This window comes from Alexandromys fortis, unplaced genomic scaffold, assembly GCF_014885135.2.
Source record: "Alexandromys fortis isolate MF-2015 unplaced genomic scaffold, M_Fortis_MF-2015_v1.1 scaffold_139, whole genome shotgun sequence".
Taxonomy (NCBI): domain Eukaryota; kingdom Metazoa; phylum Chordata; class Mammalia; order Rodentia; family Cricetidae; genus Alexandromys; species Alexandromys fortis.
The window spans coordinates 666235-692405 of NW_026068020.1; the positions used below are offsets into that span (position 1 = coordinate 666235).

Genomic DNA, 26171 nt, shown 5'->3' on the forward strand with positions numbered 1-26171 from the left:
TGAGGTACATCCTCTAGTTCCAAAGACTTCCTCTTTGAAAAGGTCTGGTCAGTGAACAAGCATCTTCCTGCCGACTTTGTCTGCATCCTAGGCTAGAAATCAGGGCGAGTTAGAAACTGTTCTGTGTTCCTAACCTTTGGGATATGAGGATATGTGAGTCTGTGTTGGGGGGGTTGGGGTGAATATGAAGTTACAAACTTTATATGGTGGGTGTGTATATAGGTACAGTGATAGGGCATGAACTATAGGAGTTAGGGGATACAAACTTAGCCAGGGATAGGATTTGGATCCTTCCTTAGTGAGTTAATCCCAGGGTGAGGTGTGTTAGCCTGGCATTTGAAGGGCTTACCAAGGCTATCTGCTGGCATTTCTTCCCAAGTGGCTGCTTGTTCCTGGCATGCAAAGAGAGAAATGCCGAGAACCATAGGTAAGGGGGCTGCTCCTTACAAGGGATCTGGTTATGGGGACTTGAAGGTTCCCTTCTGCAATCTCTAGAGTCCCACAGAGGCCCCACTGGCTGTACATCATAACTGCCAGCTACAGCTGCAGCTCCAGGAAGTGTTTCTAGAGAACGAGGTAGGCAGCACTGGGAGCTGTGTCTCTGGCTCAAGGTAGGTGGTCCACAGCAGCCTCTTATTTCAGCTCATTTACAGACTGTACAGAAAAGTGGGTTTTATTTAATATTGACAGCATCTCGAGAGATGAGATGAGTAAGCGGAGATCTACTGGATCTGGAGTGACCAGATTTCCAACTGTTCTTCAGTAGGAAGAAACCCTGTCATGAAACGTAACAATGGTATTGTGTTTATTACATTTCTTTTAATTACCATATTTAAATTGTTTTCCTGTAGTTGACCATCTTTTTAACACACACACAAACACACCCCATCTGTGTTGTAGGGAAGAGAAAAGGGATGCCAAGGACCCCGTTGTAACTTAGCATTGAAGAAGTCTTCAGAGCTGCCCTCTTAAATTTGTTTCTGAGAGTCCCTTTAGTACATTCTTTGCATTATATGCTTTCAGATATTTAAATATATACTTGTGCTGACATGTCTGAGAGCTCCTACTCTGGATTCGCATAACTCCAGATGTGTGGATGCTGAGTACTGTATATCCAAATAAATCATTTGACGAAGTCTAAGCTAGAAAATGGGCAAATGTGTTTTGAGTCTTTAAGCAGATCTCCTGTCTTCAAGACCATAGACTGTTTCATGCTCTCAGAGTTCAGAGGAAGACTTGGTTAAAGGTCATTTAGGGTGGCCACAGTGCCCAGGACTTAATCCTGCAGCCCAATTCCTGCCTCCTCCTCTCTGCTCTCAGCATCTATTCACTTGCAACCATTCCCATCTAGCCATTTTTAGGACTTTTAAGTTGTGTTTGGCCATTAGAAGTTTACTTCCTCTAGTAACTTCCAGGGTAGAGATTCAAGCTGCTGTTGAACTGTCCCAAAAAGGAGATGGCTGGGGGATTTGTTGTCGTGGGCATGAGTGATAGATATATTCTGCAAAAGGAAAATCCTCAAGGGATCCTGTGCTTGAGGAGACAGACAGATGTGGGCATTTCCAGCACTTGCTAGGAGTCCATGCTGCCCCATCTCACTGCCTGAAGCCTTTCCTGTATTTCTCATGGCCGGGCCCACTAATCGTCTACTGCTTGCATCCTAAAGACAACCCCTGTGAGGGCTTAGGAATCCCAGAGAGCAGGTCTGGTCAGAGAATGGGTCGTAGGGTACTGTTGCTTGTTTGTTTTGGTTTACTCTGACCTCACCCTGGAGAAGAGGGACTAACAAAAGATCACATTTCAAAACTTGATATGCCAAGGCTTGGGATGCCTGGATACACTGACATCTGTCTTTGTGTTTTTCCAGGAAGACACAGCACAGCTCCCTTGACCAGAGCTCTCCGCCCCAGAGTGGGGTATCAGCCTCCTACAACCACCCAGTGTTGGGAATGTATGATGCCAAAGATGACTTCCCTCTTAGGAAAACAGGTCAGTGTGTAGTCTGCTGCCTGAGCACTTCCATCCTGACAGCAGTCTAGGGACCCCTTTTGAGCCACAGGTAGTACTTGGACATCTTGTGCCAGTTTAGGATACTGGCTTTTGCATTCTGACACTGTTTAAAATGACCCTAAGCTTCCCTGTGTGATTTATCCCTAAAGCAATTAGTCTCATACATGTACTCCTGCATTGTAGAACTTGTCCTCATTCCCAGAGCACCTTGTGTAACCTCCTTGGGAGTGTGCTCTGCTCTACAGTCCAGAGCAGAAGGGTAGTTCCAGGAGTAAGACAGCTCCTGTAGATGTGCTGGCCAAGGTCAGTGAGGATGTAACTCTGTATGGCTTCTGGTAGCACCATACAGGGATGATCAAGGTGTCCAGAGTGAAGGCAAGTCCCCGTGAGAAAGATGTGCTGGGTCCTGCAGGGACACCACTGTTGGCCCACAGCTTTGTACATCAGCTCTTAAAAACAAAGATTGTAAAGGAGACTAGACTGTTGTCAAAACAAGAGGAATATGCTAGAAGTGAAGACAAGCCAGGACATTCTTGGTTTAGGGGGGGTGATTGTTGTAGAGGATGGGAACTTTAGAGAAGGGCTGTGAATATTACGATTGGGATGGCGAGAAGGGTGGGCTTTCTGAAGGTTTATTGAGAGGGTGTGGAACTACATAACCTCAGCCTTTGTAGTGAGGGTGTAGCCTCAACCTGCAGGGCAGTGCAGAAGACTTCTTTCTGGGCTTCCTTCAGAAATGAGGTTCGAGGGGCATACCTGCTTTTACTAAACAAGTCAGGGAAATTATAAGTTTCTGTTATCTCAGCAAGGCTGCACTAGAGCTTTGCATAGTGGCTTCTTTGCAAGGCATCACAGAGACGAACAGGCTCACCTGTTACTCCTTCCTAAACTAGGAAGTTTCAGAGGACTGTCAGGTATAATTTGGCATGTCTTTGAGCAAACAGAAACCAGGGGCTGCTAGTTGAATGAAGGGACATTTTATATTAACTCGGCCTAAACAGGGCTTGACTAGTATTAGAAGTGTGTGAGATGGAATGGCCATGTCGGATTTGTTGCATTCCTGGTAGATACAGACTTGCTATGGAAGGACAAAGACACAGCCTAAATGCAGAGTAGTCAGCCCTCACTGAAGGATACACCTCCTGAAAATACCCCAGACAGCTTCCTCCAGAGCTCAACAGGAGGAAACAGTGCGTACCACTGTCCTGACGGGCGCAGAGCACTAAAGCAGCAGGACTGCAAGCATTGTTCTTCTTCTGCCGATGGTGGTGCTAGTAGTCCTGGTCTCAGGAGCTCCTTCAGAGATTGTCAAAACAGGTGACAGGACACTTACATCACTAGCCACTGGTAGTCACCACAGCCATGTGGCTCTCCATGCTTGTCCACAGGGCCCTAATACTTCTCCAGGAATCTCAGCCTACCCCTGTTGGTCCTTGCATTTCTCTGGAGACTGTTGGAAGCCAAGCCACAGCCATGTTGACTTCAAGCCTTGTCATCCAGCCCACATACAGACCCCACACCCTGAGAATAGAGGAAAGAAAGAATGCTTTTTACACTCTGGAGAGGCTCCAGAAAAACCTTAATTAAGGTTTGGTTACATTCCAAATTTTAAGAGGCACTACCAGCTCATGAATAATATTAATAATAAAGAGTCCAGAGAAAGTGGAAATCCTTAATTTCCTATGGTATTCAGGGAAGTGGCCTGCAGAACACTGAATGTGGCTTCTTTCAACCCTTGATGCTGCCAATGCTAAACGCACTTGTGTGTGTTTCTGCTGAAATGGTGATGTGAAAGATACAGTGAGTGAGGTTTCCTGCGTGAGGTACCATGATTGAGTTTAAATGACGGTCTCAAATAACTATATCTGAATCGTTCCTGGCTCTGACTTTATACTACTTTATGTTGACTTTGCAAATAGTTTGCCCATCTCAGTCCTTAAAGGATTTTAATCTTTATACAAAGTGAAATAAACCCTTGGCAATCTCCAGCTGCTTTCTTCTGTACTCCAGGCATATTTGCATAGGCCTTGGTGGCCTTCCTGAGATACCTGCTTACACATATTCTGTATCTGTCTTCCTTCTCTCATGAAAATAGCATGCAGCTTGCCTGATCTTTTTTATGCTCAGAGCTCAACTGTCTGAGTTCATCCCCAGCTATTCACACATTAGTGGCTTAGGAGACACTCTTCCCCCAGCTGATCTTAGAAGCAGTTGAGTGAGTCAAGGAAGACCTGGAAGAAATCTTTGCTCCACTCCCTCAACTGCTGGATAGACTGGACTCTTCCACCCTGTGACTTGTCCTACCAAGCCTTTCCCTCAGCTCCACTTAGCATAGGGCCACATGGAAATGACCCAGCTCAGTGGCCCATGCCTATGGCATCTGTATGCACCTGCAGGGCCTTCCTGCAGTGTGGAAACTGGCTATGGTAAGGGAGCAGCTTTTGTCAGTTTGAGGTTCTCGTCTCTTCTTATGAACCTGTCAGACCCAACCTGCCTTTACTTCTCTGGGAAGCTGTTTAGGAAACCTGCTTAGTCCCACTCTTCCCAAGAATCTTAAATCTGCACTTTGCCTCAGCACTTATCCTAAAGAAGATTCAGTTGATAACTCAGGCCAGAGCTTCCCCAGGCCTCCTCCTCAGAACCCTGACGTGTGTGTGTGTGTGTGTGTGTGTGTGTGTGTGTGTGTGTGTGTATGCACACATGCACCGCATGAAGGAAGGGGACTTCTCCCAGGATTCAGAGAGACGAAGGTGACATCTCACAACTTCACATATCAACATGTTTGCCCAAGCTTGACAGGATAGACACAGGGAGTTCTGGCAGATTGGCTGGCTTGATACTCCCAGGCTGTACTTCTCTGGAAGCTGAAGAGTCCCATGCCTTTTTGCATCAGGGTTTCCCACTGAGTTTCCCACTAGTTCCATCATGGCCTCACAGTTGCAGGTACTTACACAACTCTGTTTACAGGAGAACTGTTGAGCATTGCTTGCTCTTCCAAAGGTCCTGAGTTCAATTCCCAGAAACCACATGGTGGCTCACAACCATCTGTAATGTGGTCTTCTGTCCTCTTCTGGCCTGCAGGCATACACACAGAATATTGTATACATAATAAATAAATAAATATTTTAAAAAAAAATAAAAAGCCAGGTCCCAACCTCAGCTGTGCCTTTAGCCAGTGTCAGCAAAAAAAGTCAGGGTCTGAGCTGTACTTCAGTTCAGAGAAACAGCCTATCCAGTCGTAAACCTCATGCTTCGGAGTTTCAGTTGGCCTTCACAGAGGCTGCAGGGATCTGGCTGGTGTTTGCTCGTGGATTGTGAGATGCGGGTGTCCTTGGGTGAACAACAAAGCCCGTGATTTGGAGACTGCAGTGGTTTCACGGTTGACAGCCTGAAAGGTGCCTTTGTCAAATCTCCTCAGATTTCAGAGCAGCCCTACTTTAAAGTTCCAGGTGAATTGTTTAGGAGACCATTATTTAAGAGACATCCTCACTGAGTGATTGTCATACTTCAGTGGTTTCTGCTATGCCCAATAAATCAGACAGTGAGACTGTGGTAATGTTATCAGGGTGAGATGGAAGCACAGTCCCAACCCACTGCACCCACTAATGGGACTAACAGGAACTTGAGCCAACTAGCAGAAGAGTCCTGCTTCCATACTGTACTTCAGTGGAAATTTACCAGCTGTGTGTATTTTAACCACCGGTGTGATGCCCATGACCCCAGCTGTGTCTGCCTGGCTGTAACGACATCTCCCTTCAAACAGCTTCTGAACCCAACCTGAAGTTACGGTCAAGGCTTAAGCAGAAAGTAGCTGAGAGACGGAGCAGCCCCCTGTTGCGCAGGAAAGATGGCCCTGTGGCCACTGCTCTAAAAAAGCGACCCCTGGATGTCACAGGTATGTCAGAGAACAGGTAAGCCCCACCTATTCCACCCCATCCTAATACATACACCCTCCACTCTGAGACCTCTAACAAGTGTGTCAACCCAACACAATTACCTTATGCTAGGCCCAGCCACCTAGAGGTGGGGGACTTAAATGGCTGGCTTAGTTCCCCCAAGGGCTGCCATTGGGCCTAAGTGAAGAATTGTCTTGCCTGGCATTTCAGGGTTATACCCAGAGCTTCTCTGAAGGTGGGTTTAAAATTGCATGTTTCTGCCTGCTTTCTGCTGCCCACGGGCATCTTGAGGCCTTGGAGCCTTCCAGATTGTTCCCCACCAGTGTGCCCAGCTGAGCAGAGGAAGAGCAAGGAGCTCAGCTAGTTACACTTCAGTGAACAAACTGGTGATGGCCCCACCAGCTGGTGGACAAGCAGCAGGATACAGCCCTCCCCACCCCAGGAAGTTCCTTCAAGCACTTTCCTCTTAGGTTAAGTCCTCACCTCGACTGGGCTCATCCCGTCACCGAAAATGTTAGCATCTAGGGAAAAGTAAGCTGTCAGAGCTGACCTAGACGGAGTTCCCACCTTGTAAACACCGTTTGAAGGCCAGGGTTCTAGTTCTTGGTCTGTGAGTAGCACCTGCCCAATTGGTTCATTTGTTTCAGTGAACGTACTAATGTCCCAGGGGAAAACAAAAGGGCTCCTGTGCTGCCATTCTTCAGAGCTAGTACCCAAGTCTCATTTACCTGCCCTCAGGACAGAGGAGTATGTGACCTTCTAGACACAGAGCCAGTGTGAGCCCTCACTCCAGGACTGGCTCATAGATCTTGAATCTGTGCAAAAAAGATCATGCCACTTGTGTACCTGGGGACTCCTGTTTGTCAGTCTTCCTTTCCATGCAGCTGTCTGTCCCCTGATTATACTATAAGATATCTCTTGTCTAGCGAGACCAATAAGTGTTACAACAGACACTCACCTGTCCCTCACTGAGAAATTTAATTGGGAGTTGTAGGGGCACGTGAGTAGATGCTGTTCACACTGGTGTGCAGCCTGGCTGCCTATAGCAGCACCTGGTATGAGCCAGTCCTTGTGCGTGCCTAGGCTCTGAGATTACACTGAGACAGGGTCTCTAGCAGGCTGCTCTGGGTGCCTCACACCTCAATGACTGCTGCTGCTTAATGCTCCTTGAGAGGCAGTTGAGACTGGGCTGAGTGAAAAGAGGTGCAAGACCTGTGGGATCTTGCTGTCTATGTGAGGCACAATCCAAAGGAGATGTCCTGGGGAGGCCAGCATGACAGAACAGGTCATTGCTGAACTATGTTATATGAGAGTCTGCCCTCAAGATGAGGGCAAGGTCAGTAGAAGCTATGCTGGGTATGGAAAGCTGTGGAGAAGAAGATGGCGTCTGAGCTACAGCCTGATGAATAAGTAAAACTGGGAAACAGACTGTGGTGCCCAGGTTACTATAACCACCTGGGCAGCTGCGACAAGAAAGGTGCTCCAATTAGGGCTATTCTCAGGCAACAGAGAGAAAGGGACTCTGGCTAGGGTTGATTCAGGTAGAACAAGGGAACAGCAAAGGTCCTTAAAGAGAGGCCTACACCCTACATGGCGGTCCCTGAATCGGCCAGGGAACACAGGTTCACATGCCACTCTTCCCAGCTGGAATAAAGTTCATGCTGGTTGAAGAGCATAAAGAAACAGCAGTGCTGCCTGGATCAGGGTTCACACTGAGGGCCTCCCTGTCCAAGGGTAGTGGGTGAAATCCTCAAGCAAAGCACCTCTGTTAAGAAGTAACATGGAAGTACCTCTTCATCCCAGGTAGACTCTTGAACTCCCAGCTGGTAAAATCCAGGGAAATACAATCATACCAGAGTGAACTAGTTGGCTTTTGGAGGAGAGGTACAGAGAAAGGATAGACTGAGTCCTGTGCTCACGATCAATGTCTGTGGCATGGTTCTTACCACAAGCACTAGATGCAGGATTCTAGAGCAGAGGTAGGGTGTAGGCAGCTGCTAGATGGTGAGAAGTGGCTTCATGTTACTGGTGAATGACCCAGTCCACAGAGGACCAAGCCTTCCTCATCTGCCAAGATTAATGTGAGGATATCTTTGCCCTAGTGTACTTAAGTCCAGGGCAAGTGAAGTCACTATGCACAGCTTCCTCTTGTGAGTGGGGTGAAAGGGTGTTCTGTTTAGAACTCAAGCCAACTTCCTGCTAGCTCTGGAGAGGTGTGAGCATCTTTGCTCCTTCTGTCTTGCAAGGCTATCATATAGACAAATTTCAGAATCAGCTGTGCAAGAGCCCTGTTAGCTGGGTGAGTGAGTGACTGTGCTCTGTTAAGGAAGGGTATCTCTGAGCCCCTTCAGAGTCCCACTGTGTCCAAGTTTGGGGCTAGACTGATCTCAGAGTGCTGTTGATGATGGACTGATACCTGAACTTTTCAGGAAAGCAGTTTGTGTCTTTGAGAGCTGTTAACCAGATGATGCCATTGTCAAAACGTCCCTGAGCAAGACATCAAAATCTCAGTATATGCCCCGGAACATATAGAGTAGCCAGCCACACAGAGAGGTTGGAGATAGCAGCATCCAGCCCATCGGCAGAAGAGTGATGTGCCTGGCCCTCTGATCAGAGGCAAGCCCAAGACATACAAATATCTGTTGAGACTACTGTGTGATTTCAAACTGCATTGGGGAGCTGCAGAACCCACTGCCTGTGTTTCCTGACTGCTAGGTAGTTGATAGTAAAGTAAGAAGATTGCATGTAAACTGAGCAGTCACAGTAGGTTGCTTTAGTTTGAAATTGTTTTTATAGAGACAATGAATTTGACCTTTTGCTGTTTAAAAAAAAAGCCCGCTGGGCCTTTGTGTTCACTGGTCTTTTGTCTGAATATTACTAAGTGTTTAAGAGCTTGCCTTTCTGATGTTTCAAGCCATCTTGAAATTCAAAAGAGCTGTGGAATGGGTAATGTGTATATTGTGAAGAGCTCAGCCATGCATCCACAGAGCTTCAGCTTTGGGAGGCTCATGGGAGGTCAGCAGCAAAGCCAAGACCGACGGAATCATGTTGCCATCCCTGCTTTGAAATCCTGCCGTTCTGCCTGCCAGTGGGCTAGGAAGCAAAAACCCAGGGAAGCAGTACGGTGCTCTGTCTCTCCAGTGCCCAACCCCAACTTGCTGTTTTTCACCTACAGACTCCGCGTGCAGCAGCGCCCCTGGCTCCGGTCCCAGCTCTCCCAATAGCAGCTCTGGCAACGTCAGCACTGAAAATGGCATCGCACCCACCATGCCCAGCGCTCCAGCTGAGGTGGGTCAGTCACAGACTCACATAGGCCAGACATCCCCACCAGTACTTGCCTTGTGCCTGACTATCCAGTGAGGAGCAAAGCCTAGGAGTACCCTGGGCTTTCCAGGAGTTACTTCCCCATTCTCCTCATCATGGTCTTCCTGAAACATGAGGGCCTCAGTTTCTACCATATTGAGACCTTCTACCTTGTCTTTTCCCCGATCTTTCCCCAGGTATGTCACAGAAGCAGCTGCCACCATACACACTGTGTGCTGAAGCACATGGGGCAAGCAACAGGTGTGTGAGAATGGTTGTAGAGTGAAAAAGACATATTTCAGAAACATACAAATTATAACAGCAAACCGGGTGTTAGAGAAACAAACATTACTGGTGGAAAGGATCACAAATGGAAAGACAGTGGTTTCCAAAGTAGCTTTCTAGAACAGTAGGACCCACATCTGCACTTACTACATACTTCCCATCACTCCAAATCATCCCTGACCCACATGCCTGGCTCAGGATGCAGCAGCGGAGAAGGCTGCTTTCGAGTTTCCCATAAGTGAGGAAGGCAGGCTCAGGCCAGGCTGTGGGGGAAACACAGTTGAGAACTCAGACTGTAGTGGTGCCTCTACAGGTCAGGGTGGAGCAGAAAACCCTGAAACAGACTCTTGGGTTGAACCAGAGCTGCTGTGTTCTGTGTGAGTGTACTGACTGGGACGTTTCTTAGGAGCTCCCAGTTTACAGGAGTCTATTATTATGTTTTTGCTGACTTTGTCATTTAGGAATGAATCTTGCCCTTCCAAAGAGCTGATAGCCTCAGGTGGGATACATAGGCACAGTGCTTAGCATTTTCATTTCGGGTTTCTAGCCCCTTTATGTCTAGAAAGTTAGAAATAAGAGTCACTGCAAGAAGTAAGGTTCACTCAGTTGTGCCTAGGTCCCCTTTACTTTATACTTGCATTTCTTTCATCACTTGTATTCTTTAGTCTTCCAGTTCAGTACTTCCTTGGGTTGCTAGGCATTTTAACAGTCCTTCTGTAGGACTGAGGTCATGACTGAGACCTACCTTGATTAGCCTCAGAGCACAAGCACAAAACTGCTTCCCACCCTCAGATGTTAACTCTGCTTCCCTTTTGTTGGTCATGGACCCATTTACATATATGATGTGGGCATATACATATATGATGTATCACAGTAGTGTAACAGTTCCTCATTCGGGTGGAACACCCCTGCATCAGTTTAAGTTATGTGTTGATCTTTATAAAGCCTAAATATGTCAGTAGATCATCCCCAAGAGCAGTAGGGTTGCCGGTGTTTCACATCACTGTCATTCTCACAGGCAGAACTGGCATTTGAGTACGGGATCAGATATTAGAATTGGAGGAGCTGTAACTGAGGGTCCTCATGTGTGGGGTCCTTTGAGAACCTCAACTGTGTCCCTCTGTGCTCTCATTACAAACTGCATGTGCTTACACTCGTGCAATGTGTGCATAGGTTCTGACCACTAGCCCTGATTCATAAAGGAACCTCAGAACTCCCAGGAAACTGACAAGCCCATCTTATAGCGGATGGAGCTCTGAGGGAATCTTCCTGCAAGTCACCAGTGTGCTCTGCCTGAAGACAGGAGACCCCACACATACCCATGTTTTGTGTGAGCAAGTAAACAGAACCAAGCAGCTCTCTTTAGTTCCACAAGTAAATCAGCTAAGCAGCCATGTTGAGTGCTAAAAGAAATTATACCTTTATAAACATTAGAAGGACTGCTGATTTGTTCTCAGCTTATTACACTGCAGCACAGCCCTGCTTCTCATGACAGCTAAAACATCTTCCCTCAAGTGAGATTTGAAAGTACTTTTATTTTTGAAACATGCAAAGTATGTGCCCACGTGCACACACACCCTTTGATGATTAGTTACATTGTGTATGTATAAACTTTGTTAGCAAACTTCATGGTAGCTAGAGCCCTTGCTCTGTGCCAAGAGGCACATATAAGGCAGCTACCCTCCTGCCTCCTGCCACAGCCCTGAAGCAGTCTAGTGCACAGCTCCCAGGTGGCTCCCAAAGGCATCACAAAAGTCAGGGTCTCTGACATGAGCACTTGAAAGTAGCCATCTGTCCCATTGCAGGAAGGTAGAAATTGCTTTCAGGCCTGGGATGCACACACGTGACCATTGTTCATCAATAACTTTCATCTTATGTACTTTTTTTCTGTCCTAGAAGTGAAATTTTATTGTGCTAAGACCGTTTCTCAGTCGCTGTTATATAGTACACTAAAAGATCTAAGAGATAACAAGATTGTTTATTCGTAGTAAACACCACATAATACCTGTGTATACCTGCCTCAAGCCAGGAACTGGCATCCTGTGGTCTCATTTGATGTTCCTTGAGGTGCCCAGCATGTAGGGATGTTGGAGATAAAACATTGTCCTTCTGAGCAGGTCCTATCCATTTACCTGCAAAGATTGATAGGGCACTCCAGACAGCAGGACCTGTCCCACCCCCTAACCTCAGGCAGAAATAGTATAAAACCTTACTTACTACGTGTAACACTCTGTGTTCACCCCAGCACTAACCATAACCTAACCCTAACTATATACAAAACCTTAACCCTACACTAAGTGTAAATCTGAGCCTAAACCCAACACTACACTAAAGTTCTATACCTAACACAAATACTGACTCTAACCCTGGTCTTAACTCTAAACATAGCCCTAATTCCAATCTTAGCCTAGCCTACCCCTAACCCTAAGCCTAACACTGGCTATAACTGTAGACCTAACATGAATACTAACCCGAACCCTAGCTCTCACCCTAAACTTAATCCTAGCTCATATACTAACCCTAAATGAAATTGTAATCCTGCCTCCAGCCCTAACTCTAAACTAGGTCTAAAACTAACCTAACCTCTAGTTCTAATTGTAGCTCCTGCACTAACTTTATACCAAGTTGTAACCTAAACCTATCCACAATCCTAACCCTAAATTTAGCTCTGTCCCTAACCCCCAGGCCGGTACTAACTCTTAACAACAAACCTAGCAGCCCTAAGCTTACCTCTACCACTTAACACTAACAATAATGACAGAGCAATAATCACCAATAAATAGAAGGAACATCCATTAGAATTTTGATTCCAGTTCCTGATTTCTGTGTGCTGACATGCACAAATCCCTGTGTCTTTTGACTGTGACTGGCATGGCTGAAGTCACATATTGCTGCCATCATGTGACTGCCTGGTGGCTGTCTTCCCTGTGTTTGGGAGCCATTTCCTTAGGACTGTTTCTTAACCATTGCATCCCTAGAGTGGAGCCTCACAATCAAGAACAACTCACCTTTTATGGCTTCCAAACAGATTGCAAAATCAGTCTACAGAGAGTACAGCCATTTATAATCCCACGGCCATGTGTTTCAGCTTTTCTGAGCTTTTAGAAAGTCTGCCAGTTAGATGACTCCGTAAATACGTTTTTCGGTCACTGATAAAATTAAGCATTTTTTTTTTCACTTCCCTTAATATGGGTGCTTTTTGTCGTTGTCTTTATTGAGTTCTGCTCTCATTTTAATTGGTCTCTGGTTGACAAGTTCTTTTTTATTTCAGTCTTTTTGTCTTTCCTGTCCATTGTAGATCCTGTTGTCACCATTATCTACCTCTAAACAAGAACAGGGTTTTTCCTGCTCATCAGTAACTTTGTCCTTGGTTTCTGCTTTTGATATCATTCTTAGAAAAAAATAAAACTACAAAAATATTTTTAAATGCGTTGTCCTAAATCTCCTACTCATAGTTTTTTTTTTCTTTTTTTGTAAGTAGACAAATTGAATAAAAACAAAAAAGGTAGTGAGAGCTCTTTTGGAGGGGGAAAACTCAGGAATGGAAACACTGATTCTATACCTGTGGCATGTTATAGGCCATCGTCTGTGCAGCCTGTGTTTGCACCAGGTACCTACATGTCAGGACCTTATACTCTAAATGTCGTCTGTCTGCCCTTTCCCCATCCTTCCCCATCTCCCCCCCCCCCCCCCCCCCCCCCCCCCCCCCCCTAGATGTGCTGCTTATGTTGAAACATCTGTGGCAGACTCTCACAGTCACGATGTCTTCTGTCTACAGACGAGCTTGGCACACAGACTTGTGACTCGAGAAGGCTCAGTCGCCCCACTTCCTCTCTACACATCGCCATCCTTACCCAACATCACCTTGGGGCTTCCTGCCACTGGCCCTGCCGCTGTAAGTTGGCCTCCAGGGTTCTGTATGACATGGGGTGGATGTCTGCCTCAGTCTCCACAGCCTGAAGAATATTGGGTTGTACCTTTCAGGGTGCAGCAGGCCAGCAGGATGCTGAGAGGCTTGCTCTCCCAGCTCTCCAGCAGCGGATCTCCTTGTTCCCTGGCACGCACCTGACCCCGTACCTGAGCACCTCGCCCCTGGAGCGGGATGGTGGAGCCGCTCACAACCCCCTCCTGCAGCATATGGTCCTGCTAGAGCAGGCACCCACCCAGACGCCCCTTGTCACAGGTAAGAACCACAACCAGGTCTCTGGCAGTTAGTTCGGAGGCTGCTCCTTGGCCTCGTGTAGCTTATAGAGAAGGCTAGAAAGAACACTCAAGCCCACACAACAGTAGTAACTGTGGGTCCCTATCTCAGCTCTGGCAAGGAACTATGTCCTTCGTGCTAAGAAAGCTGACCAAGGAGTAGAAGTCAATGCCAGTACCCCTCTGTTTAGCCTCCTACTCTCTCTCAGACAGGTTTCCCTGCAGCTCAAGGAAGCAAGTTCATGAAGTTCAGAATTGACCAGGCAGACCCTGGTTCTGCTCTATCTTAAGGATAAATACCTTTAGAAAAATACAAGTTAGAGAAAGATAGGAAATGTGTACAATTTACCTAGTGAGTGTGCTGTGTTTCAGAAGTTACGAATGTGGAATGTTTCCCACAAGACACATAACCTACAGTGGCCTTGCCTAGTTCCGTACCATCCTTAGGTCTGTAGGTAACTTCCTCACGGCCATGGCTTCTCTCAGAAGCACAGCCAGAGAAACCCTAGGACTGGCCTGTACGTGTTCCAGTGTTCCCGAGGTCCAGCCTCTGGCTAGTGTTTTGGAGTACCTCCCTCCTGCTGGTATGAGTCAGTCTGAGGCGCTTGGTATTGTGTTCTTGCCTTGTGCTTTTTCATCTCCAGTGTGCATTGGCTCTCCCAAGCCAGTGATCTGGACAGGAACAGCATTTCTGGCTTCTGGTATCTTCTGAGACAGATGGACACCCCTGCCGCAGCTCTGGAGAGCAATGTGTCAGTGACCATGGGTTGCTCATTATGCTCAGGCCCTTCCTGTCTATTCTCTGGGAAGCCGCTCACTGTGGGCTTCATCTTCCCATCTGTGGGTGAGATGCTAGCACAGAGTGATGAAATGGAAAGGCTCAGTTCCCATAGGCAGCATCCTGGTCTGTGTTGGTCTCCTGGTTGATCAACACTGTTCCTTTTGGGTTGGATTTGTGGTTTTGGTATTTGTTTGTCTGTTTATTTATTTGGTCCTTTGTTACTGTTTTGATATTAAATCTTGCTTTGTTGCCCTCAAACTCGGATTCTCCTGCCTCAGTCTGCTAAGTGCTGGGGTGTCAGGCCTGTGCTTGATTCACTTTGAGCCTCCAAACTCTTGGCCCAGCAGTTCCACCCACTCTTCCTAGTGCCCCCTTCCTCCGTGGTCCTGATGCTGTGTCGTACTGGTTTCTTCTGTTCTCCTGGGGAAAGGAGCCTCCTGAACAGGGTTTCTTCTGTTCAGCCATAATTGTCCTTAGAGGCCCAAGTTCCCCATTGCCTAGAACAGCGATAAATGATACTGTGTATAGGGATCAAGCCTGTGAACATTCGAGCCAAAGTAGTACTACAACGTCCCACTACTTATGTGGCCATAGCCGCTCCTCTCAGAGCACTAAGAACAGTGCCCACTGGCAAAGGGGTCAGCTCTTAGCACAGACTCCAGCCTTACACCACAGTCCTCCTCTTGGGCAGACTGACCTGAGGAAGTATGTACTGCTCTGAGCTCACGTCTGTCCACTGTCCTCAGCATGCTGTGTGAGTCATTGCACTTGCCTGCTCTCTATGCAGCTCATTCTCATGCCCCTAGAAGATTTGCCTCCTTCCCTGTGCTGCCCTCCCTTCCTCTCCCAATACCACTCTGTGTTTGATACAAAGTGAAGTCTCCTGTGGTGGAATCCACTGAAACTCCTTGTCTTGACAGTGCCTGGGTGTCTGATGGGGACAGGGTCTTGCTGTCAGTTTGTCTCTGAGTTTCAGCAGGTTGGCTACAAACTGTTCTTCTCTCTGGTAGTTGGGTATTGGGAAGGGGCTAGAACAACCATCTCTGGAACACACGTGACACGTGTGGCAGGCTGATCCTAGGCTGTTGCCACACTTCCTGAGTGCTCCTTGGGCAGAGCTCCTGGAGAGACTGTATCAATGGGATCTTCAAGGGGCCTTGCTTTCAAATTACACTCTGCTCCCTCCGCCCCTGCCCCTGCAATCCCAGGCTCCAGGCTTATGTCCTCTAGCCGGAATTGGACCTGTTTATAGACAATTGTGTTTCATAGAAGGCCATGGGCTGGCAGGCATGTCGTTTTCTCCACTGGTTACTCAACAGCGTCTCTCCCCTCTCTTCTTCCTCTTCCCTTCTGCTGTTTTTTTTTTTCCTCCATATTATCTTCAGACTGGTATCTTTCAGGCCTGGGGGCGCTGCCCCTCCACACACAGTCCCTGGTTGGTGCGGACAGGGTGTCCCCATCCATTCACAAACTGCGGCAGCACCGCCCCCTGGGGCGCACACAGTCAGCACCCTTGCCACAGAATGCACAGGCTCTGCAGCACCTGGTGATCCAGCAGCAGCACCAGCAGTTCCTGGAGAAGCACAAGCAACAGTTCCAGCAGCAGCAGCTGCACCTCAGCAAGGTGAGTCTGCCCAGCTGTCCTCGGGCCCCTCACCTGGAACCAGATGTCATACGCCTTGCTGTCTTCCTCAGCCTTTCCTCCTCCACTGACCTTGAGTGGCTAAAGAGGGAAAGGAGGAGCACAAAGCATGTGCTCTGGTGTGTGGTCCAGAGCCTAGGGAGGTGTGCTGTTGTTTGGAGCCACTGTTTAGGTGTGTCCACAGCCTTCCTCACAGCCCATCTGCATGTCTTAAGTACAGTGGACAACATCCTTGCAAGAAGCCTCGGCATCATTACCTGGAACAATCCACATAGGCAGTTCTTTCAGGGGTTTTCTAGGGTCATTAGCCAAGTAGATCTTTAAGCAAACCCTAACCCGAGGCCTACAACTTTATAATGACATCGAGTCCCTGAAGTGTTGAAATATGAGCGGCGGGGCTGCGTCCCCAACACCCCGGCCGCTTGGCTAGCTCATGCCCGAAATAACAACACACAAACTGTATTCATTTAAGAACTGCTTGGCCCATGAACTCTAGCCCTTACAGGCTAATTCTCGCACCTGGACTAGCCCATTTCTAATAATGCGTGTAAGCACCCCCAAGGTGCGCTTACCGGGAAGATTCTAGCCTATGTCCATCTTCATCGCGTGTGCCTCAGAGAGCAGAGCTATCGCGTCTACCCGGGAGAGCTGAGCATGGCGTCTCTGCCCCAGAGCAGAGCAGAGTCTGACCTCACTTCCTCCTGTTTTCTCCTCCCACCTATCTTTTAACCTATCAGGGCCAAGGAGTTCCTTTATTGCTTAACCAATGAAATCAATCAAGATTGATATATGACACTCCCACATCACTGAAGCTTATTTTTCAAGTCACGTGGCACCTGCAGTCACTTAAATGTAGGAGTTACACCATCCAGAAGCAGCTTGGGACCAGGCAGCCTATAGAGTTCTCTGTGCTCACAGCTTGTCCAGAGTCTCTCAGCTCCATCTACAGGCGGAAGCCATGGGAAAAGTTAGTGCCGTGGTGCTAGCAAGCAGAGAAATGGAGGTTATTTAGTATGTTCCCATCAGATGTATTAGTCGGGTAGCTTCAGTATCAGCTCAGATGAGTGTGTTGCAAACAGCCCAGTAGCTGTCGTCCAGGAGACCACAGACCTCATCTGACTGCTCATAGCAGCCAAATGGTGGATGGAAGATCCCCAGGGTTTATCCTGTGGTGACAGATGACAGTCAGGAAAGTAAACCAGTCATGGATGGACCCTGCTGTGCTTCACTCACAGGAGGTAACCAGGATAGGCAGAGCCACAGACCAGCGGTTCTTAATCTTACTAATGCCGTGACCCTTTAATACAGTTCCTCATATTGCGGTAACCCCTAAACCATAAAGTTATCTCATTGCCTCTTCGTAGCAGTAATTTTGCTACTATTGTAAATCATAATGCAAATATCTGATATGCAGGATATCTGATATGAGACCCCTGTGAAAAAAGGGTCATTCAACTCCCAAAGGTATCACAACCCACAGGAAGAGAACTGCTGTCTTAAGAGACATGAATTAAGTTAGTGGTTGTCAAGACCTGCAGCTTGGGAAATGGGATCAACTGTCAATGCATACAGCATTTATGTATGTATAGGGATAATGAAAATGTCACCAAGTTAGGTTGTAGTGGTGGCTATAGAGTTCTGTAAACTACTCAGCTGTTCAGTTTAAAAGTATGGATTTTAGGGTGTATGAATTACATCTTTTCTCACAATCTGGGGTGAGATACATTCCAGAATACTAAGTAGGTGCCTGAAACTGGGCAGTACAGAATCCTGTGAGCAACAGCCAAACTGAGAATCAAGGTGGCTACTAACCAGTACATTATGTGTGCACTAGGATGGGCGCCCATCCTCGGTGGGCTGGAGTGGGCTAGGACAAGGTTTTATGATGCTAAACAGAATGGTATGCAGCTTAAAACTTAGAAATTGTTTATTTCCAGAATTTTCTATTTAATATTTTTAGATGTTGTCAGGGTCCAAGCCTTCCGTGGGTTGCCTAGGGAAGGTGGGGAAAGGATCAAGGACAAGACTGTCCTGGAAGATGACTGCGTGTGCAAAGGGATCTCCAGTCTAAAGGAGTCTAGAGAGCCCCACAATGATCAGAGGTCCTGATGTCATATATTTCCAGGATAGAGAGAAGACAGGTGGCTCCTGTCCACACCTATCCCACCTTGATCCCTGCTGCAAGCTGAGAGGTCCAAGACTGAGCTGGTCTCCCAAGGAATTTTCTGCAGAACACATGCCCAGCACAGGCTCAGCCAGGCCCCTCCTGCCTGTCAGTCACACTAATATCAGTTTCCCAGCCCCAAGCCCCTTAACCCACAGCCTTTATGCCCAGCACTCTGAGTATGTTAGAAGTTGGGGGCTCCAGGCATCCCATCATTTATACAAGAACGACATTTGCTGGGGGTGAAACAGGCTCCTGCCAAGCGTCTACACTCCCAAGTGTCAAAAACACTTTCATATCCATCTCTCTAATGCCAACCTAGGCTTATTAATTTCATTATGTCACTGCCTGAATGGTGTAGTAGGAGGTTTGAAGACAGGAACACCCATTCACGTGTGACATATTCTTGAAGATGACTTTAGAAGCTGGGTAATCTCACTGGGGTTTGTTACGTGATTGATTTGTGATAGCAAATGACAGTTGATTGAAATGTTTATACAATGTTTTCCTGGGACACCCAGGAAGACAATGATGCTCTCTGTGCTATCTGGCACCAGCGTTCCTGCCTTGCTGTGTGAGAAGCTTGCTCCCTAAGGGCCATCCACTCCCTTCTTGGCACAGTGGAGACCATGGCTGGGCTCAGTGCCCACTTTAAGCCACCATCTTAAAGTACCGGTGCTCTGAAGGTGTGACAGTACTTACTCATTCTAGAATTGTGTTTTCAGCAGACTTTGTGCTCTTTCCCACTTTCCAAGGGACAAAACAGGGCTGCCCAGCTAGCTACTCTTGACTCCTGGAGATTGGAATGGCAGCCTGTGTATCTGACTGGGGTTTGGATCCTGAAATGGGTGCTGTGCCCACATTAATGTGCTTCATAAAGGCATGGTAAGGGAAGAAACCTTCCCAAGGAAGAAGGCTATCTAAGGGATGAGTGCAATGCTCAGCTTGACAGGGAAGCACCCATTTTTCCTGCTGCCTCCAGATCCACCTCACCACAACCTTGTTTTAAAAAGTGGGAAGTTGTGCTCATAAATGTGCCTTCCTCTTTTAGTGGAAAAGTCCCGTTGTTGAAAGCAGTTCTTGCAGCAGTGCTTGGTCTACAGGATCACTTGGTCTTTGTGCAGGCAGTGTTGTCCTTGCGGGGTGTTACTCTCTTTTGATATGAGAACTTGACTTCTGTGGGTGGTCTACCTGTGAGAATATCCAATAGTTTTTAAATACCTTGCGCTTGCCAGTGGGGTTCTGGCTCTGAACTCTAGTCTAGTGTTTTAATCCTGCTGCTCTGGATCTGGTAGTTTGTGTGTTTTCATCCCTTAATAAAACAGGGAACTGATGTCCAAGAGGCCTCTGGACAACAGAAACTGACGTGTTGGTGAGCTGCTGCCTGCCTCCCTGCTGGCTTCTCTTGTCATGTTACCAGAGGCCAGGTTTGCTTCCCAAAGCGAGCTCTGCATTAAGATCCAATCTCTGTGACCACAAAGAAGCAGAGCTAAATTTTAAAGAGGGAGAGAGATTATCCCTGTTTGTAACTGTGGCTCACGAAGACTAGTTGCACCAGCACCTGCGTCAGTGCTGAGCAGAGCAGCCTACCCACTGAAGGCCATGGGCCTCTTCTGCATCATTGACATGGTTCTGAGTGGCCCCCTGTTGCCATGGCAACGTCCCTCATAAATACCCTCTGGAGGGAAGCCTAGCCAAGCTGTGGCCCCTTGAGAGTCTCTCCCTGCTCCCTGCTCCCTGCCCCCTGCTCTAGAGTGTCTGCCTGCCTGCCTATCCACTGCTGCCAAGGCTACAAACCTGACCAGGTGAGCAACCTGTACCCAACTTGGAGAGGAAACAGGAAAACCTCTCCTGGCAGTGGGGGCCAATTCACATATGAGAGAACAAGAAACCAAAGGCAAGAAGCTGAGCCTTCCCAGCATCAGGCATAGCAAATAGAAGAACCCCACAAACGTGTACTGATGTGGACACTCACCTTACCTTTCTCAGAGGCATCCTCCTCAGCCACAGTCAGCCAGCTAACAGGAGCTCCTGTCCAGGGGTTCTATGGGGACATTCCTTTACCTTACATGTCACTTTCAGTGTTTCCTTGATTATCTCAACAGACTCCAGCCTTTGGGAAAGTTGAACGTTGTCCAGTGGGACACTGGAAACTATAACTGAGAAACAGAAGGTACTCAGACTCCTAAATAGTAGAGGGACACTGAAGAGCCATGACACCAGACAGAACACATGGCATGTTCAAGCCAAAAGGGGCACAAAAGTTGTAAGAGTCACCTGTGGGGCTATAGAATAGAGAACCATTGTGGTAGGGGTCACTGGGCTCAGCTGTTCATATAAACGTATTGGAGGAAAGGCTGTCTGTCTGTTTCCCCTTTAGCTGGGATATAGAGGGAAAGGGCCACGTGTGCTCTTCTGACATCTTTCTTCAATGTTGAAGCACAAAAATGATATTGGACAAACCTAGATACGGAGCCTATCTGTACACAGCACACTTGCCCTGCTTCTTCCTTCCAGAAGACACTCTTCCTGTGACATCCTCCACTTGTTATGGCCTACTTTGAACAGTTTTTTTTTTGTTTTCCAAGTGCACCCTAGCATAGGGACCTGGGTTCCAGTCCATCATGGGCTGCTACCCCTGGACACTTATAACCACTTAGAACTGGGCTTTTACAGTAATGACCTGAGTTCCTGAGGGCCCCGTCACCTTGGTTGAGTCAGCCTTACAGAAACAATACCACTTTCCACCTTTCTTCACCCCCCTCCTCCTTCCCTCCTCTGTATGTGGCAGGAGGCAGAGGGAGGAAGTAAAGGCCCCAGTGTATGGAGGGGTGCAGAGGGAAGAAGAAAGGGCCCCAGTCTTGCTCCTAGACTGCTTGAGCATCTGTGCTCTGGGCCCATCTTTCCACCTCTGCCTCTACTAGTACTTCCTGAAGGTAGTTTTCCCCAGTCGCTGTCACCTGTACCCCAGTGCTAGCACTTCAGCCCCTCTAGCCAGACTGTACCTTGCATTTTCTTACTGTTCTTCACCCATGTTCTGATCCCCGTGGTCTGTCTCTGCATTCATAGTCCTGTTGCCACCTTTTACCCCTGTGTCCTGCTGGGCAGTGGTAGCCTGTTCTAGAGCTCCTAGGTTGTTCCCAGCTCCAAGCACCTAGCTTCCTTGTTATTGTCTCGTGAGTTCTGCCTATCCGTCTGTTGTGACTCCCTAGCAATCAAAGCCACCTTCTCCAGGGAGTTTCCTCTGCCATTCAAGATACTCTGTCCCTTCTGTCCTTGCCATAGCACTGACCTGAAGGATGCAGTCTCCACAAACTTGACATCACATACCTGGTTCACCTCATGTTCCTAGTTAGATTGCATCTGGTATTGGGAAGAGTGGGGTGCAGGAAAGATATGCTGCCACTTCCCCCACCCAGAGCCAGTTTTTGTTGAAGCCTGCTTGCCGAGTCTTTCCCATCAGCTGGGGAGAGGCTTGACAGCTCACTAGGTTGACATGGGCTTCCCTAGCTTTTTTGAGGCCGTTTACAGTATGCTGATCTGCATGTGTACAGTATGGCATGATCTCAGCCATGCCAGTTAACATGTCTGGGACTTCATTCAGTCGTCCTGTTGTATGTATGTGCATACTCAGGATGCTTAAGGTACAGGACAGATGCCACTGTCACCATACTATTTCCCACAGACCTCACCCATCCTGTAAGGAGCAGTGCCCTGTGGCCAGTGTCTCTCTGCCTTCCACCTCTGCCCTTGTGTCTTAGGGCTTTGGAAATAAGATCTCTAACCTGCTAGGTTTTCAGAACGAAACTGGAAAAATCTTGCCTACACGGCCATGTGGTATCTTCATAAAAGTTTGCTGGGGAGCTTGGCACATGTTTCTGACAGGGCACCACCAGCACTGCTTCCCGCAGATTGATGGTATACATCCTGAAGGTCCTTCCAGTGTGGGACATCCCTAAGCTTTCAGAAGGCAGCTTCTGAGAACTTCTCTCTGAGCCCTCCCAGTTCTGCCCTAGTTTCTGAGCATGGGGTACTGGATTTCTGCCTCTGTTGCCCTTCTCCATTCTGACAGGCAGCATCTGGGGAGGCTGTTGCTCTCAACAGCTGTGGCTGTGTGACTGACACTGACCTCTCTCTTCACTTCTACTCTCCTCTGCAAAAGGAGCTGCAACCTGCAGCCTCTCTTAGGCCTAGCACACAGAATCCCTGCATAAACACTGAACACCTAGTACCTGGCTTCAGGCCACTTTAACCTTAACTCCAGGCATCACTTCCTGTGCATCTGAAATGATGCTGGGGTCCTTGTGGTGTGGGTAAGTGGTGTGGGTAAATGGTACTTGCCAGCCGTTGGTCACATAAGTTCTTGGTACAGCATTCTTGTCCTGTGATGTATGGAGGAGCTTCTTCTAGTCACATGACTGTCCTAACTTCCTTTGTCTCCCCTGTGTTGCAGATGATCTCCAAACCCAGCGAACCACCCCGGCAGCCTGAGAGCCACCCTGAAGAGACGGAAGAGGAACTCCGTGAACACCAGGCCTTGCTGGATGAGCCCTACCTAGACCGACTCCCTGGGCAAAAGGAACCTTCCCTAGCTGGTGTCCAGGTGAAGCAGGAGCCCATTGAGAGTGAGGAGGAAGAGGTGGAGCCCACTCGAGACACGGAACCCAGCCAGCGCCCAGCCACTGAGCAAGAGCTGCTCTTCAGACAGGTGTGGAATGAGAGCAGGCAGCTGACTCGGCTTTTCCTTCTGTCCACTGAATCAAAGACACTTACTGTTCTGCCTTCACGGGCGGTGGGGTGTGTTTCCTGACACTTTCACGTACATCTCTGAAGGCATTCATGTACCTTCTGGAGCGTATGGGCCACACAAAACATAGGCGGCTGTAGCTTTAAAAAAAAAAAAAAAAAAAAAAAAAAAAAAAAAAAAAAAACATTGGTGGGATTCAGCCTAACCAGTAAAACTGGAATGGGAGGTTGAAGTGTTAATGAAAAAGGAGCTGGGTGTGGTCATGTATGTATGCCTTTAATCCTAGGACTGGAGAGTCAGAGTCAGACAGATATGTGAGTTTAAGGCTAGCCTGGTCTACATAGTGAGACTATGTCTCACAAACAAAGCAAAGAGTCAGGGTCTGCTCAGCAGAGAGGACAGTGAGGTCTGGGACACAGTACAGAATAGCAGACCGCCAGAGACAGAAGATGCTCAGTGAGTGACTGTTGATTTGCAGTGAAAAATAAACTGGCACTTGTCTAGAAAGAGACTAGGGACATTTGGACAGGACATGAGAAGCCGTGGATTAGAAGCCAGAGAACCCTCAGGCTGCTTTTGCCTCAGGAGTGATAGGTATGCCAGGGGATCCAGAGTCATGGACTCTAGTTGTATTCCCAAGAAGCAGTACTTGATGCCTGGGTACTATTCTAGGGCATATGCCCCTGCTTGCTGGACTTCAGGATTCTCCCAGCCAAGCCCCTCCTCAGTCCCATGGCTCTCTAGATAAGGCAGCCACCAGTGCTTCGCCGTAGCATTTGGTAATGCCAGAAAAGCAAGGTTCTTTCAGCAGACACCTATTAACTTCCATTCTCATAAGGTCCCTAGAACAAGGAGGTAGCACCCACAGCATGAGGGTGGCTTAGATTCTCCTGAATATCTACTTTGGGAATCGGTCTCGTAGTCTGTCCCCAGCACCCAGCTCTATGGTACTTTTCTCTATCTTGGGCATGGGTGACCTGTTTGGTTCTGGGAATACTTAGCTCCCATCATATAACCACCCTCTTTAAAGTCTAATAGAATTAAAAGGGTGAGAATACCATGGGTCTTATGAGCCAGGAACCCAGGAAAATCAGTGGCTAGGACTGTCTACTGCTCCAAGCTGATGAACAGAAAGGGACTTGGGGACATGTTTGTCATGTCTGAAGTAGACCCTTAGAGGAAGCCAATACCTACTTGCCGTCGTTGAAACCAGTATTCTTTTACCACACAGATTAAGTCAGGATATTTCAGTAGCTGCTTTGGGGACTGGTCTCTTTTAGACACCAGCTGATCCAAGCATGAGACAGTCCTTAGGATCCTTACTTCCTGTGTTCTCTGGAGAACCAGTGAAACTCCTTCATGGGACCTTGGACACAGAGTAGTTTGTGGAAACGCACAGAGGGGACATTAACTCCTTAATGGTCTGATGTGACCTGGGGAGGCCGTGGGCCTTCCACTTCTGTGTGGGTATTTCTGGCCCTCCTACAGGAGGTGCTCTGCCTCCCTACTGTGGCCCTCATGTCTGCAGCTCCCCTTCTGTCTGCTGAAGGCTTTACATGCTGTAGGTAAAGTTCCCATCCTCTGCTCACAGCCCGGAGCTGTGCCCTGCTTCTCAAGAGTGGGTATTTTCAAGGCCATAAGATCTGTCCATCAAATTGGACTTGGGGCGAGGTTTGTGGAGGTGGTGGGAGTTGGACTTCCTTTTTAACATGCTGCAGTGGCATGGGATGACATGGTTTTCTTTTTCATCTGTCTCAGGGCCCTAGAAAGTGACTTCCTCTGTTCACTACAGAAGGAGCAGCCTCTGGGCGGGTCAACTTTGGGAATCTCATCTTTGACTCACTCCCCACAGCTGGTTCACTTCCCACTGGACATGTACCTCAGCCAGTCCCCAGAGTCCCCATCAGGGTTCACATCCCTCGGGTAGCAAATCCCCTGAGTGGTGATCCCACACTTTACAGCTACCCTTGTCAACCCAGTCCTCTCTCCTGGGCACCTGAGCCCTTAGCGTGTCTCATTATGTCATCTCCCCCACCCTAGTTCTGGCCTTCCTAGCTTGAGAATGCTAGAGTGGTTTGAGGCCAAGGCAAGGAACACATCAGACATTATAGAGCTGGCCCTTCTGTACCTGTCTTTGCTCTCTTGCTGAGTTTGGCTCACAGAAGAAGAACCTGTGGAGGGGTGGCAGTATGTCTTCACTGTCCCATTTTCACTATGGTCAGAGTGACTCCCCTAGCCGAGGACCTGAACCCTGTCTAAATATCAGCCCCTCCACCACTGCTCACCGTCTCTTTAGAGAACACTTCCCAAGCCCCTCCCTGTAGGCCTTTGAGATGGCAAGTCCCCTCATCCTCTTAAGCATGGCCAGTGTGCCAAGTGCATTCTCTGTGATCCCACTCAGATCATGGCCCATGGTTAGGAGGCATGCGTCCATGGTTAGTTGTCCCACAGTGCAGAGGCCTGTCATTGGCTAGGGGTGACTGAGTACTAAGTGTCACAGACTGGTGGGAAATGTTCTGCCGCTAACAGCCCTCTATCTTGCCCCACAGCAAGCTCTCCTGCTGGAGCAACAGAGGATCCACCAGCTAAGGAACTACCAGGCATCAATGGAGGCTGCTGGCATCCCTGTGTCATTCGGCAGCCACAGACCTCTGTCCCGGGCTCAGTCCTCCCCAGCATCTGCCACCTTCCCCATGTCAGTCCAGGAGCCCCCCTCCAAACCAAGGTTCACCACAGGTAACTTGTAGCCTCTTGCTGGCAGGGGGAAGCAAGAGGACAGGGGCAGTCTGGAAGTATGGAGCAAGCCACTGATGAGAGGCTAAGGGAGCAGCCTACAGTTGAATCTGGGAAGAACCCAGGCCACACTGTCCAGAGACAAGCAGCCAGCGCCATGCCAGGCCTGAGAACCCCACTCACTCATGGGAGCACACTACAGTGCTGTGATTCTGGGGCTGGCCACAAGCTCAGAAAACCACCTTCTCTTTTCCTGCAGAAAGCAGTCCCACCTGTGCCAGCGCAGAGCTTCCCACTTCCCATTCTTAGCAGCAGTAGCAGTGTTGGTCTTCTGCAAGTGTCCCCTAAACCAAACCCAGGACGGCAGCATTGCCCCCAGGCTCCAGTGACACCCTGTACAGTGCTTAGAG

The 26171-nt window shown here is 48.3% G+C and overlaps 1 protein-coding gene across 11 annotated transcripts in view; it reads left to right on the forward strand.

Annotated features, from left to right (window-relative positions):
* Hdac4 (histone deacetylase 4) overlaps nucleotides 1-26171 on the forward strand; it is a 260113-nt gene that overhangs the window by 194916 nt on the left and 39026 nt on the right. For 8 of the 11 annotated variants that reach the window (XM_050163036.1, XM_050163037.1, XM_050163040.1 and 5 more), the window contains 8 exons: nucleotides 1868-1989; nucleotides 5774-5905; nucleotides 9082-9194; nucleotides 13273-13389; nucleotides 13479-13677; nucleotides 15861-16099; nucleotides 22735-22989; nucleotides 25578-25764. In XM_050163036.1, the coding sequence (XP_050018993.1) occupies nucleotides 1868-1989; nucleotides 5774-5905; nucleotides 9082-9194; nucleotides 13273-13389; nucleotides 13479-13677; nucleotides 15861-16099; nucleotides 22735-22989; nucleotides 25578-25764 (1364 nt within the window). The remainder of the gene's footprint in view (nucleotides 1-1867; nucleotides 1990-5773; nucleotides 5906-9081; nucleotides 9195-13272; nucleotides 13390-13478; nucleotides 13678-15860; nucleotides 16100-22734; nucleotides 22990-25577; nucleotides 25765-26171) is intronic. The other 3 variants (XM_050163039.1, XM_050163044.1, XM_050163043.1) reach the window with 1 other exon arrangement.